This window comes from Phocoena sinus, chromosome 15 (genome assembly GCF_008692025.1).
Source record: "Phocoena sinus isolate mPhoSin1 chromosome 15, mPhoSin1.pri, whole genome shotgun sequence".
Classification (NCBI taxonomy): Eukaryota; Metazoa; Chordata; class Mammalia; order Artiodactyla; family Phocoenidae; genus Phocoena; species Phocoena sinus.
In genome coordinates this window covers 58337128-58351920 of record NC_045777.1, presented here as the reverse complement: position 1 = coordinate 58351920, position 14793 = coordinate 58337128, and the positions used below count along the sequence as shown (strand labels likewise).

Below are 14793 nucleotides of genomic sequence, written 5' to 3'. Positions count from 1 at the left end.
GTTTACAGTTACTTACTTGGTGGTCTTACATTATTTTTAGAGTTACTTAGGCAGTCCTACATATTTTTAATAGGTGATCCTACTATTATTTTTAAGCAATTTAAAATTCACCTTGTTAAATGATCACTCTGTAGCATACACAAGAACACAAATACAATTTATCCTAGTAAATCAAGTTTTTCTTGTATTTCATTAACCTACAAAAACACCCTTTTAATGAAATTTACTTGTGCTATTTTAATAACTTTATAACCCTAGAACTTCATTGGTTTAATTATTTGATGAGTTTCTCACTTTACACACAAACCCGTATGTATTCTTATTATCTATCCGCTTACACTTGGCATGTGATATACAGGCCAATTCTATGGAAAGAAATGGGTTCAACTATTTAAAAAACCCACTCTGCCTTTCAACTAGCCTCCTTATTAATTTAATAAAACTTCAAAAAAAAAGAAAAGGTGTAAATGAAATAAACCAAGCAATTTCTATAAACCACCTTTTGATTTTGTTGTACTTTCAAAGGAAAGTGATTGATTCCTTCTTTGCCAGAATTTACTTCCCTTTGGACATAGAGGATACCATTCCCCCTCCCCACCAAGAATGGTTCAGAAATAAGATACTCTGAAATAATTATCATTTACTGTTTTCCTGTCTATGTGTACTCTACTGTTTCTGAGATTATGAAACTGCCCAAAGCAAAGTAACTATTTTAACTTCTCCAAGAGATACGTAAGTATGCACTTACTGTTATTACTATCAGTGTCAAATGAGGACAGCCACTTTGCATCTGTACTTTCACAACTTAAAATGCTGGAATGACAGGTTCTACAGGATTCTTCACTTTTCAAAATGTCAGCAGCACAGTTACTAGAAATGACTGAATTTACCAAGTTAGGTATTTTATCAACAGGCACAAAAGGGATATCTGAATTTAAAGTTAAAGTGTTATTTTGTTTTTTATCACGAAACTCAGAATTGGAGTTTGTTTCTAAATAAGAAACTATCTTGTCAGTTCTCTTATCATCCAAGGTATTGGTTATTGTAGACTTTGACATCTGAACTACACCACTCAATACACTGGATGGACAGCAAATGGATTTCAGATTACAATCCTCTTCATGTTCAAAAATGGATCGTGTTACACTTGCCTGACATTCAAAATGGCTTTCAAAAGTGTTTTGTGAATCTTTTGCGTCTTGTGTAAAGAGTTTCCTGGGACATTCTACTGTTTTACTTGGCTTTTCATAAGGGTACACAACTTGTTCTTCATTGTATTCTAATCTTGTTTTTGAATCAACAATTTCTAGTGGTTTTATTAAGTTCTGAGAAAATACTTTACTTTTTGGTGCACATACTGAAATTTTTATAGAGTCCAAAGAGGAAGCATCATTTTCAGAATGTCTACATTTGCTACTTATGACATCAGTACTTGAATTCTGATTACTACTTGACACATTATTCCCAATTGCTGCTGTTTCTAGTGCTTCAACATTCTTTGACTTATTCAGGATCTCTGCTTGCTTCCGGCAACTTGCAGGCATTGTTTTTCTTGCTTTTAAAATCTTCCGTTTACTTCTATCTGGACTTGCCATCTTTCATATCCTAGAATTTAAGATACCATATTTAAATGAATATCTCTAGCAGACAAAAGTTAACATTTACTTACAACATTAAAATAATGCCGTAACTAATCTTTCCAGATTTAGATAATTATTTTTATTGAAAAATATACCCATTTTCATCTGTTACTGATAATTTTAATTTTGTTCTATAACTCTATATAAAGTCAAAATTTATACTGTCAGTAAGCCTCTATTTGATACTAAGTCTGATAATTTATCTGGCCACTTTTTGTTATATCACCTCACTACTATAACCATTAAGTTCTGATTTAAATAATCCAAGTAGGCCATACTTTAGATAATCTAAAGATTAAGTTGCATTTCTTCATAAAAACAAAAAACAATGTTTTGTGTGGAGTGTTCCATTTTCTACATACCGTGGCACCTTTTTAAAGCTTTCCTAATGTTCAAATTTCCAAATAAATGGTACTGCACGAGTAATTCTCAACAATCATCAGTATGAAATGAGCACTAAAATACACAACGTGATGCTAGTTCAAATAAGAAAGCCAAGTTAGGTTTCAATACATCCTTAATTTTGAATTATTTCTATTAATTTAAGAAAAATCTACTACATAGCAGGGAAAAATATTTTAGTATTTATTTCTCAGTATCCACATCAAGCCTGATCTGAACCATAGGTAAGTAAATGGTTTAAAAGAAAGGAAAACTGCCAAATTACAAGGCACTTAAAGGCATAATACAAGCAAAAAAAAAAAATTATATAATACATGATAGACCAGTTACCTAACAAACTATAGAGCACTTATTAAACTCGAAGTCAGAATCTAAGACATTTTAAGGTGCAAATAACCCAGTCAAAGCTACCTGAATAATTTGATTTATCCTTATCTATTTTCTTACTCAAAGTTTTCATTTACTGTAGTTTTTTCATTCACTATATCATTTGACCAGGAACAGTTCCAGGATTTGTTAGACTTGAAGGCTAAGTGAATATTTATTTAGAAAAAGAAAAGATATCACAAACTCAAATTGCAAAAACCTGTTATGTATACATAAAAATCAGGAAATCCAGAAAAATAGCACATTTTCATTAAGGGCCTGATACAAAATAGAACTCTATTTTCTCTATATGACTACATATTTGATAGCCTTTTCATGAATACAGTATTTGTAATATTCCCCAAAGACAAACCAAATCTTTTCTCTAGCAAGGTTGATCAATTTTTAATTTTTTTATTTTGGGTTTTTTTTTTTTTCCAAACATTTTACTGAAGTACCTACAGAAAAGTGCACATATCATGTGTTCAGTTAAAAGAATTTTCACAAACTGAATACACCCATTTAATCAGAATCAAGATCAAGAAGAGAATGATCCATAGATTCATCAATTATAACAAATATACCACTCTGGTGGGGGATATTCATAATGGGAGAGGTTATGCATGTGGGGGTCAGGGGATATATGAGAAATCTCTGTATCTTCTTCTTAATTTTGCTGTGAGTCTAAAACTACTCTAAAAAAATGAAGTCTGAAAAAAAAAGAGCTATAGAAATAAAAGAATTTTAAAAAAAGAATAATTCCAAGGGTGAACTGTACTGGTAACTGCCTAAAAGGTGAAGAAATAGTTTACATGTTGTAGTGAGGGTGAGTGAAATTTATTACTGGGAGCATAAAAAGCAACAACTCAGTCTAATTGGGGGATCACTGGCATCACCATCCTGACATTTAGACTTGAGTCTTTTGCTGCAAATAAGCCACATTTCACAGAGGTCTTTGGAATTGTGGTACTGTCCTGCAGCACAAGGTCAGAAAGACAGGTCATCTACATTTTCTCAAGTCTTAAAGATTTGTCATTTATAATTTACATCCTCAATCCATCTAGATTTTAGGATATAGTTATAGGAAGGGATGTAATTTTGCTTTCCCTCAGATGTATACTGGCATACCTAGGAGATACTGCAGGTTAGGTTCCAGACACTGCAAATACTGCAATAAAGTGACTCACATGAAGTTTTTGGTTTCCCAGGGCACATACAAGCTATTTATGCTGTAGTGTAGTGTACAATAGACTAAAAAAACAATGTACATACCTTAATTTGAAAATAATTTATTGTCCAAAAAATGCCAAAACAATTCCAATAGGAATGTCAAAGACCACTGATCACAGATCACCATAGCAATATAATAATGAAAAGTTTTGAAATATTGTAAGAATTACCAAAATGTGACAGAGACACAAATGAGCAAAGGCTGTTAGATAAATGCTGCCCACAGACTTGCTCAACACAGGGTTGCCACAACCCTTCAATCTGTAAAAAACACACTATCTGCGAAGCACAATAAAGAGAAGTGCAACGAAACAAGGTATGCCTGTAATTGTTTGAAAGCATCCTATTAAACTGTAAAAACATAATCTAATCTGTCTCTTTTATTCTATTTTATCTGGTGATGTAACTCATGCTGAATATATTGCTGTTCATCCCACCAACTTTTTTTAGATGTCTCTTATAAAACCTATTGAAAATATTTTAAACTAATGAATGTCTTTTAATAGGAGAATTTAATCCAATTACATTTATTGTAAATGACACATTAAAGCTTTAGTTTACATTTGGTTTTATGCCCTCTGATTTTTATAACTTGTTATGTTTTACATTTTATTATTTATGTTTATCTCCATGTCATTTTAGTATGAAAATGTCCTATTTTTTTTTTTTTTTGAGGTACACGGGCTTCTCACCGCCATGGCCTCTCCCGTTGCGGAGCACAGGCTCCACACATGCAGGCTCAGCGGCCATGGCTCATGGGCCCAGCCGCTCTGCGGCACATGGGATCCTCCTGGACCAGGGCACAAACCTACGACCCCTGCATCGGCAGGCGGACTCTCAACCACTGCGCCACCAGGGAAGCCCTGAAAATGTCCTATTTTTTAAGGTCTACAAATGCTTTACAATTCTGTGGAGCCTAGTATATTTAAACATTCCCTAAAAGCATTTTTCAGCTAACATTTCATTAACCACTGAGGTCAAGAGATTTCTTTTCACTGAATTTAGAACTTTATATCCCAGGTTTTACTTTACTCTTACATTATATTTACACACACACACACACACACACATATGATCCCTGAACATAGGGGTTGGGGTTCAACTCTTCATGCAGTTGAAAATCCACATATAACTTACAGTTGGCCTTTCATATATGTGGTTATGATGCTTTCATATCCACAATTCTCCATCAGCAGATTCAACTGCAGATCATGTAGTACTATAATATTTACTATTGAAAAATACCCACATAAGTGGATCTGCATAGTTCAAACTCATGTTGTTCAAGGGTAAACTGTACTTTCAAGAATAACTCTGGATATTCACATCTTGCTAAAGAACCAGATTTGGCTATTATAAATAATGCTATGAACATTCACGTATAAATTTTTGTGTGAACAGGTTTTCATTTCTCTTGGGTATATGCCCAAGGATGGAATTGCTGATCATACAGTAACTCTACATTTAACCTTCTAAGAAACAGACTGTTTTCCAAAGGGTCTGGACCAATTTACATTCACACCAGGAAAGTATGAGGGATCCAATTTTAGCACCTCTTCATCCATCAATACTCATTATCATCTGTCTGTTTTAGTATTGCATCTTGGTGTGAGTGATGACTTCACTGTCATTTTAATTTGCACTGCCCTTATGGCTAATGATGATGAGCATTATTTCATGAGCTTATTGGCCACTGGTATATTGTTTTTGGGGAAATGACTATTCAGCCCATCTGTCCACTTCAAAATTGGGTTATCTGACTTTTCATGGTTGACTTGTAAGACATCTTTATATATTCCAGATCTGAGTCCCTATAGACATGATTTCCAAACTTTTCCTCACATTTTGTGGGTGTCTTTTCAATTTCTTGATGGTATACTTTGAGAAACTAAAGTTTTAAATTTTGATAAAGCCCAATTTACTTTTTCATTTGTTGCTTGTGCTTTTAGTGTCATATCTAAAAAAAAAAAATCACTGCCTAATCCAAGGTCATGAAGATTTATCTCTGTTTAAAAATTTTATTGTTTTACCTCTTGGATACATTTGGAGTTAATTTTTATGTGTGTTAGAAATAAAGTGAGGGAGAAGGTCCACACTTATTCTTTTGCATGTGGACATAGAGCTGTTCCAGCACCTTTTGAAAAGGCCATTCCTTCTCCCTCATTGTTTTGTTTCTCTCATCAAAAACCAATTACCTAGGGCTTCCCTAGTGACGCAGTAGTTGCGAGTCCACCTGCCGATGCAGGGGACACAGGTTCATGCCCCGGTCTGGGAAGATCCCACGTGCCGCAGAGCAGCTAGGCCCGTGAGCCATGGCCGCTGAGCCTGCGCGTCCGAAGCCTGTGCTCTGCAACAGGAGAGGCCACAACAGTGAGAGGCCCGCGTAATGCAAAAAAAAAAAACCAAAACAACCAATTGTCTATATAAATGTGAAGGTTTATTTCTGGATTCTCAATTTTATCCCACTGATATATAGGCATGGCCTTATGCCTGTACCACACTGTCTTGATTACTATAGCTTTCTAGTAAGTTTTGAATTCAGGATGTGTGAGTCCTCAATGTTCAAGACTGTTTTTGCTATTCTGAGTTCTCGGAATATCTATATGAATTTTAGGACCAGATTAACAATTTCTGCAAAGAAGCCAGATGGCACTTCAATAGGGATTGTGTTGAATCTTTAGATCAACTTAGGGAGCAATTACCTTCATTCTATCAAGTGTTCTGATCCATGAATATGGGATGTCTTTCCATTTACTTAGACATTTAATTTCTTTCAATAATGTTTACTTTTCAGAGTTAAAGTTTTGCACTTTTTGATACTATTGTTAATGAAACTTCAAAATTTTTCACTGCAAGTACATGGAAATACAATAGAATTTTGTATATTTATCTTGCATCCTGCAACTCTATTGATCTTATTCTCATCTCAGAATAGCTTTTTGCAGATTCCTTAGGATTTTCTCCATACAAGATCATGTCATTTGTCAACAGTTTTATTTCTTCCTTTCCAATCTATTCCATTTTCTTGCCTAATTGTCCTGACTACAACCTCCTGTACAATGTAGACTAGAAGTGGCAATAGTGGACATCCTTGTCTTGCTCCCTATTTAGGAGGAAAACCTTCAGTCTTTAATCATTATGCATAATGTTAACTGTAGATTTTTCACAGTTACCTTTTATCAGGTTAAAAAAATTTTCCCAACTAACCCTACTTCTATTTTGTTTTTTTTTTTTTACCATGAAGGAACCTTGGATTTTTGTCAGAATATGCCTTTTCAGCATTAACATGACCATATGGCTTTGTTCTCTATTCTATTGATATGGTACATTCATTAACATATTTTTGGATGTGAAACCAACCTTGCATTCCTGGGATAAACCCTACATGGTCATGACGTTGCCGGATTCAACTTGCTAGTACTTTGTTGACAATTTTTGCACCTATATTCATAAGAGATATTGTTCTGTCATTTTCTTACAGTGTCTTTGATTTTGTTACCAGGATAATACTGGTCTCGCAGAATGATCAGGGCAGTGTGCCTTCCTCTTCTATTTCTCTGAAGAATTTGTAAGAAATTGGTATTTTTACACGTTTGGTAGAGTTCAACAACAAAAACCATCTGAGTTTTTCTTTGTGTTCTAATTCAATCTCTTTACTTGCTTTTCAGATTTTCTGTTTCTTCCTGAGTCAGTTTTGTTCATTTTGGTCTTGTTAAGAATTTGTCTAGGGCTTCCCTGGTGGCACAGTGGTTGAGAGTCCGCCTGCCGATGCAGGGGACACAGGTTCGTGCCCCGGTCCGGTAAGATTCCCACATGCCGCGGAGCAGCTAGGCCTGTGAGCCATGGCCACTGAGCCTGCGTGTCCGGAGCCTGTGCTCCACAACGGGAGAGGCCGCAACAGTGAGAGGCCTGCGTACCACAAAAAGAAAAAAAAAAATTTGTCTAGTTCATCTATAAAACTGATCAGTATATAAGTGAATTGTTCTATAGGAGTCTCTTATTATCTTTTTAACTTCTGCAAGATCAGTAGTAATGCACCCTTTCATTCCAAATTTCAGTAATTTGAGTCTTTTTCATGGTCACTCTAGGTAAAGGTTTGTCAATTTTGTTATCTTTTTGAAAAACAACTTTTGATTTTATTAATTTTATTTTTTTCTTTCTTGATTTTACTAATCATTTCCTTCATTCTGCTTAGGTTTCCTCTTTCTGCATTAAGATTAAAAGTCAGTTTATTGATTTGAAGTCTTCTTTTTAAATATAGGCATTTATCACAACAAATGTCCTAAGAAAAGCTTTAATTGTACCCAAAATGTTTTGTATGTTATGTCTTCATTTCCATTAATGTTAAAGTATTTTCTAACTTCCCTCATGATTTCTCCTTTGACTCACTCATTATTTAGGAGTGTGTTGTTTAATTTCCACATAGCTGTGAATTTCTCAAATTTCTTCTTCTTAGGTTCTAATTTCATTCCACTGTGGTCATAGAATGTAGTTTGTTGTGGTTTCAGTCCTTTAAAATGTGTTAAGGTTTGTTTTATGGCCTAGCATAATGTCTATTTTGGAAATTTTTCTATGTACATTTAAGAAGAATATAATCTGCTTTTGTTTGGTTGAGTGTTCAAAAGATGTTTCTTAGGTCTAGTTGATTTACAGCGTTATTAAAGTCTTTTCTAATTGATCTTTCACCCAGTTTTCCATTATGAAAGTGTTGTATTGAAGTCTCCAACTATTATTGTTGAAATTTTCTATTTCTCTGTTCAATTCTTGTCAATATTTGCTTCATATATTTTGGCGCTAGTTAGTGGCATGTTTGTAATTGTTATAACTTCCTAAGGGACTGCACCTTTTATTACAAAATGTCCCTCTTTACCTCTAATATTTATTTTAAAGTCTATTTTGTCTGAAATTAGTATAGCCACCCTAGTTTTCTTATAGTTGCTATTCACATGATTTTTTCTATGCTTTTACTTTCAACATAATTGTATCTTTCAATCTATGTGTGTCTCCTACAGACAGCATATAGTTGGATGCTATTTTTCCTCTGGTCTGACAATCTGGTATTTGACTGGATTGTTTAATCCATTCACACTTGACATTAATATTGTATAGCTGGATTTCTAGCTACCATTTTACTTTGTTTTATATGTTTCATGTCTTTTGTTCCTCTATCCCATTACTGACATAGGCATTCATTTTTTAATACTTTCTATGTGGCATCACTTTAAAATTTCATTTTTCTGCCTGGTATCATACAGAAATACAATCAGTGCTTTTTTCTTGATCGTATCTCCAATTAATTCATTAAATTCACTTATTAAACCAAGTAAGTTCTTTTGAACTTTCTATGTAGTGTCATAATTTTCTTGCTAAGCCTTATTTTTCTTATTGCACTAGTTAGAACCTCCAGTATGTTATGAATGGGTATGCTGTTAGCAGGCATCCTTCACTCATTACCAATCTTGAAAGGAGTGTGTGGTTTCACTAACACCACTATGATTTTTGCTATACGTTTTACAAATGCTCTATATTAGATTAATAAAATACCCTTCTATTCCCAGATTTTATCATTAATGCATTTTCAATTTTATCCTTTTCATATATATTTAGATAATATAATCTCATTTTTTCAATTAACTTCTATCATATTGGTTGATCTCTTAAAATACTAAACCTAGCTTATTTCTGAAAGAAACCTCAGTCAGTCATAATATGCCCATTTTTTTGCTTCATGTTTCTGTATTCAACTTGCTAACATTTTGTTTAGGACTTTGTATCAATGTTATGAGAAAGATGAGTCATTCTTTTCCTTTATCAGGTTTTGAAATCAGGGTTATTTTGGCTTCATATAAAAAACTGGAAAGTCTTTTTCCATTCTCTGAAGAGTTTCTGTCTGCAAATAGTATTACTCCTTCCTTAAATGTTAGAAATAATTCATCATAATGCCATCTGGGCTTGGAGTTAACTTAGTGATAAAGGTTTTCAATTATGATTGAATTTTTAAAAATAGATACAGGAATCATTCATATTTTACTTTTCTGTTAATTTTGTTTTTTTCACACAAAATTTCAAAATTTAACAGAATTTCAAGTTTATAAAGTTCTTCATAATATTCTCTAATTACATTTGTAATATATGCAGGATCTGTAGTGTTGTCTCTTTTTATTCTTGATATTACTGACATGTTTTGTTTTTCTTTCTCTTGGTCACTCTTACTAGAAATTTATCCATTTAATCAATACTGTCAAAGCACTGACATTCTGACTTTCCTGACTCTCTATTGTATGCAGTGTTCTATTTCATCATTTCCTGTTAGTTTTATGATTCAATTTTCTTCAGGCTTGATTTTTGTTCCAGCTTGAGATAAAACTCAAATCTTTTTCAGTCCTTTTTGTTTTTTTGCATTTAAAGCTACAAAATTTCCTCTAAGTCCTGTCTCTTTGTCAAGTCTCACAAATTCTGATAAGCCCTCTTATTACTTGGTTCAAAATACTTTCTAATTTCCATTATAATTCCTTCTATGATCTGTGCATTATTTAGAAATACATTTATTTCCAGGCAATTGCAGATTTCCAAGTTGCAGTTTTGTTGTTGAAGGTTAGCTTAATTTAATTGCACTGTAATCAGAGAATGTCCTCTGAATAATTTCCATCCTGTATTATCTGTTGAGGCTAGTTTCACAGCCAATTTTTTCAAAAGCTCCATGTGTTATTTGAGCAAAACCTGTATTCCAACATTGTTGGGTACAGTGTTATTCTATGTCGACGCCAACTAGTTCAAATTTCTTAGCTGTGTTGTTTATAATCTTCCAGCTATTAAAACAGGAGTGTGTTCAGAGTGATCCACTATGATTCCACAACTTGTCTATTCCACTATTATTTGTCTATTTCTTTTAACTGAATCACTGTCTCTCCCCCCTTACAGTATATAGTTTGAAGCCATGGGTACACACTGATTGAGTTTATTTTCTCTATTCCTGGTGCTGGACTGGTTTTTCTCATTAAAAAATGTCTCTATCTCTAGTGATGCTTGTTGCTGAGATATTACCTTAATACATTATACATATCAATACTAAATAAAGCACAATTCCTGTTATATTTTACATTTACACCAAAACAAATGTAAGCTAGGTTGTATAACTTGTTCAGAAAAACACAGTTCAGAGCCAGTATTTAAACCCAGGATCGTAAGACTCAAATCTCATATCACAAGTACAAATCAGATATTATGAAGTAACAATGTTACCTTTAAGGGATATATAGTGGTCAACAAAAGGACAAAACATGACCAACTTATGCCAGGTGACAATCTTATAATGAGCATGAACTAATCCTTACTACTCTAAATGTGGTCCATGGACCAGCAGCATTAGCATCTTCTAAGTGGTAGTAGAATTTTGCTTTTACTTAAAAAAATTTTATCGATGTAGTGGTATAAAAGCAGCATAGGGCTTCCCTGGTGGCGCAGTGGTTGAGAGTCCACTTGCCGATGCAGGGGATGCGGGTTTGTGCCCCGGTCCAGGAAGATCCCACATGCCGTGGAGCGGCTGGGCCCGTGAGCCATGGCCACTGAGCCTGCGCATCCAGAGCCTGTGCTCCGCAACGGGAGAGGCCACAACAGTGAGAGGCCCGTGTACCACCAAAAAAAAAAAAAATTAAGCAGCATAAAATGCTCACAGTGAAATAAAGTAGTTGCTTGTCAACACTCAATGCCTAGTAACAATCATTTTAAACTAACTTGTTTCTCTTTTAATCTCAGTATTTTAAAATACATTCACAGTAGTATTTCTTGAATTACAAATTTTGGCCACTATCAAGGTCCTATACATACAGATGAGGATTTAGCTCTTTTCTATACCCTATACATCTTTTCATCACATTTGTAATTAAATCAATACTTGAGTTGTTACAAGCAAATACATAACCAGAGAATCACAACTGCATTATCTTTTTTATATTTCCTTTTTCCTGAAGCTATTAAATTTTATCTCTGAATTTCCTATAAACCTATCATTCACTTTTTTTTCAAATTCATCAGAACAGTCATATACCAACATTTTCCCTTATTCTCCACTCCTTCAAGGTCTCGTTTAAAGATCATCTCTTCAGAGAAAGACTTCCCCCAAAAGAACTACTTCCTTATCTGAATTTCCCATTAGAAATTCATATTTTAGTCATGATATTTGTGGGCAGAGACTTGTCTTACTTTTATATCCTCAGTGAGATGCTTTTCATGTAGAAGTTTTATTAAATGCTACCTAAATGAATACTCAACTTATAAAAATGAACCTCTGGAAAGCCACCCAGGGTTATTTTTTCCTTAATAAAGAGTACCAGAACAGGCCTCAGCAACTTTTGCCATAGCTTTACCATAAGCTATTTCATATCAGCAGCACTATACACAGTAGAACTTCAAAGGTATACTGATACCACATTTAGTAGATACATATAGTGCCTCTATATAATTAATGGTTAAATTAGTAAGATCTGTATACAAACACCCCTTATATCCCTAGAAATTTAATCAGAAATTCAAAAATTCACATTATATCCAATTATCTCCCCTACCCAAACAGTTATGCTTACTTCCCTCTAGATATTACCTGACTACAATCTTTCTGTCCTACTTAAGACTGGTAAAGATAAAAAAAGGATACGAAGTTACCTGAGTCTATAGTAATGCATTTTAAAGATATGGGTCAAGGTTTAATTAAGCTTTAGAGAACAGAATAAGTATTTAAACGATGTAAGGATATGAGACAAAATAAGATAGAATATGTTTCTTTGTATTTTAATATAATCTCACTCAACTTAATGAGAACTAGTACTCTTGTGCATTTAAAATCAGTTTATTTTTAACAAGTATCCGATATATTATTTAAAATTTGATATAAAATGAAATACATCTGTACACACCCACTATAAGAAAACTACATGATTTGCACATGCAAAGATGCAGGGATCATGCAATATTTTCATACCAGAATTCAAGATGTTAAGTAGCAAGGAAATACAGCAGAATTGAAGGTTGAGGTGAAGTATGAGCTTCAATAAGATAAACAGCTGAAAATTCAAGATGTACCCAGATACACCAGTTCTTAAAAGATGCAAATCATGCATTTCTGTTGAGGCAGAAGTCAATCTTAGGATGTAGTCTGTACAAATCTGCAGATAAGACTGAGAGTTAAGTAGATTAATTTGATTACGGTCAGACTCAACATTTCCAAAAATGTATTGAAGGATGAACGAACTAAGAAGACATACTTCACAAGAGCTGAACTCAATGTAATCAGTCCTTCAGCCAGATGCTTCATTTTTGTATTTTCAATAGCTTTCCTGTGATATAAATTATTTTTATCTTGAATGTTCTTCCCCACTTGTTTTGCAAATAGTTGTCGCCAGTCATTTACTGGCTACAATATATGACAAAATCATAATAAAAGAGTATGAAATCCCAATCTAGCGTAACAGCCCGTTTAAGTGGGTTTCACATAATTCTTCTATTTTTTAATATTTTATTCCTAATGAATTACTCAGTATGATCATCTTTTTCTAGGTCTTGACCACCTATGAGTCTTCAGAGCAGTAAATACCGGCTCGTCACAAAGCAAGCAACACATGCTGGCTTACAATGTTGGAAACTTCATCTTCAACACAGTATCACGGAAAGGTGGAAGTCAGTTTTCCAAGCCAGTTTTCCAAGCACAGCAAGGTTGTAATCAGAGAGACAAAGCAAAATAATTGCTTCCTCTGTACAGGACACATTCTTGAACTTGCCAAAATTGAAAGTAGGTGAGGGAAGGGCGACAAGCAGGAAATGGTTTTTTTCTTTTTAACTTCCTCAAAAATAAACTGTGTTAAAGAACCACGCCTGCCGTTACACGGTTTTCATTCTTCAATCACAGCATCCCAACACTGGTGAGCTCCACAGGTGTACATTACACGTTTGTGCTCCAGGCGCTTTCCTTTAAAAAGGCATGTGGGCATTAAGGCTCGGAATTTTGTTTTCCCTGATGTTCTAGTACCTTCTGCATAAAATGCACATCAAGGAAAGCCTCCCCACCGCCTGATGAAGATCACTTAACTGTTCTGGCACCTGGTTTCCTCAGATAAATTATAACTGAAACTCCTGGAAATTTGGCGACGGAATCCCAAAGTTGCGCGGAGGACTACTACATTTTCTCCGTTAGTCTGTAAATGTAGTCCGGTAGGGCCCCACGCTTCCACTTACTTACTTGGCGAGTACCAAACCCTGAGGCAACGTCCCTCCGCGGCCCCGACTCGCCCGCGCCGCCGCCCACCACCCGCTCGGACAGCGGGTGGAGACACGTCCTTTCGCCCTTCGCCGTGGTCTTGCCGGCCGGGTCGGATCCCCAACGACTCCGCGGACACATTTGAGTCAACCCCGCCGCAACCGCCCGGCTCGCGCGGCGCTCCGAGGCCTCCGGGGGCCGGCACTCAGGCGCGCGGCGCGCAAGAAACCTCCGTCCCGGCCAACTGTCACTCGCGCAGGGTTCTCGCCCGGCCCCAACGTACCTAGTGAGGCGCCGCGCCAGCCGCTTCTCTCCCCACAACCGCCGACAACCGCCGACAACCGCTGCCGCCGAGCACAATAACGCTTCCTCGCGAACCAGCTGAGGTAAGTTTCCCTTGCGCCCAGCCCCGATGGACTTCCGGCCAATGGCAGCGCGCACTTGCGGCAGCCCAGCCAATCAGAGACGAGCGGATGAAGGGGGCGGGGAGAACGCGGCGGGGAAGTGGAAGTCTGCTGAGGGGTGTGGAAAGTTCGCCTTCCCGAGCTTCTTTGTCAGGACGTTAGACTTACCAGCGGGTTACGCGACCAAGCGCCTGAGCTGGGCCTCTACTTTGAGCGACTGAAAGTTTTCCGAAAATCTATTAAAAAAACTGTATTTACAAAAACAGGCGGCCCGTCCGCAAGCACTGGCTAACCCATTTGAATTATTAAAACACTACAATAAAATATAATTGATCTTGTTTTCAGAGGTTTGTGACAACTCCTTAAATTTTGCAACCCAGGCGAGTGGTCATGGCCCCATTGTGTTTTCTCGAGTTTCCTAAATCGACCCAGGGATCTGCCAAGCTAGGCTGCATCAGACCTAATGAGAGCTACTCTGTGGCCGAATAACCACACTTTTGGT

General features: G+C 35.8%; 1 protein-coding gene across 5 annotated transcripts in view; it reads right to left on the bottom strand.

Annotated features, from left to right (window-relative positions):
- The window catches only part of ATF7IP2 (activating transcription factor 7 interacting protein 2), a 75622-nt gene extending 61344 nt beyond the window's left edge, over positions 1-14278 (bottom strand). For all 5 annotated transcript variants that reach the window (XR_004345862.1, XM_032605898.1, XM_032605900.1 and 2 more), the window contains exons 1-2: positions 14171-14278; positions 749-1605 (exon numbers count right to left, since the gene is read on the bottom strand). Coding sequence is in view for 4 of the 5 variants with exons in the window: in XM_032605898.1 (XP_032461789.1) it covers positions 749-1595 (847 nt within the window). In the remaining variant the exon portion in view is untranslated. The remainder of the gene's footprint in view (positions 1-748; positions 1606-14170) is intronic.
- Between the last annotated feature and the right edge of the window lie 515 nt (positions 14279-14793).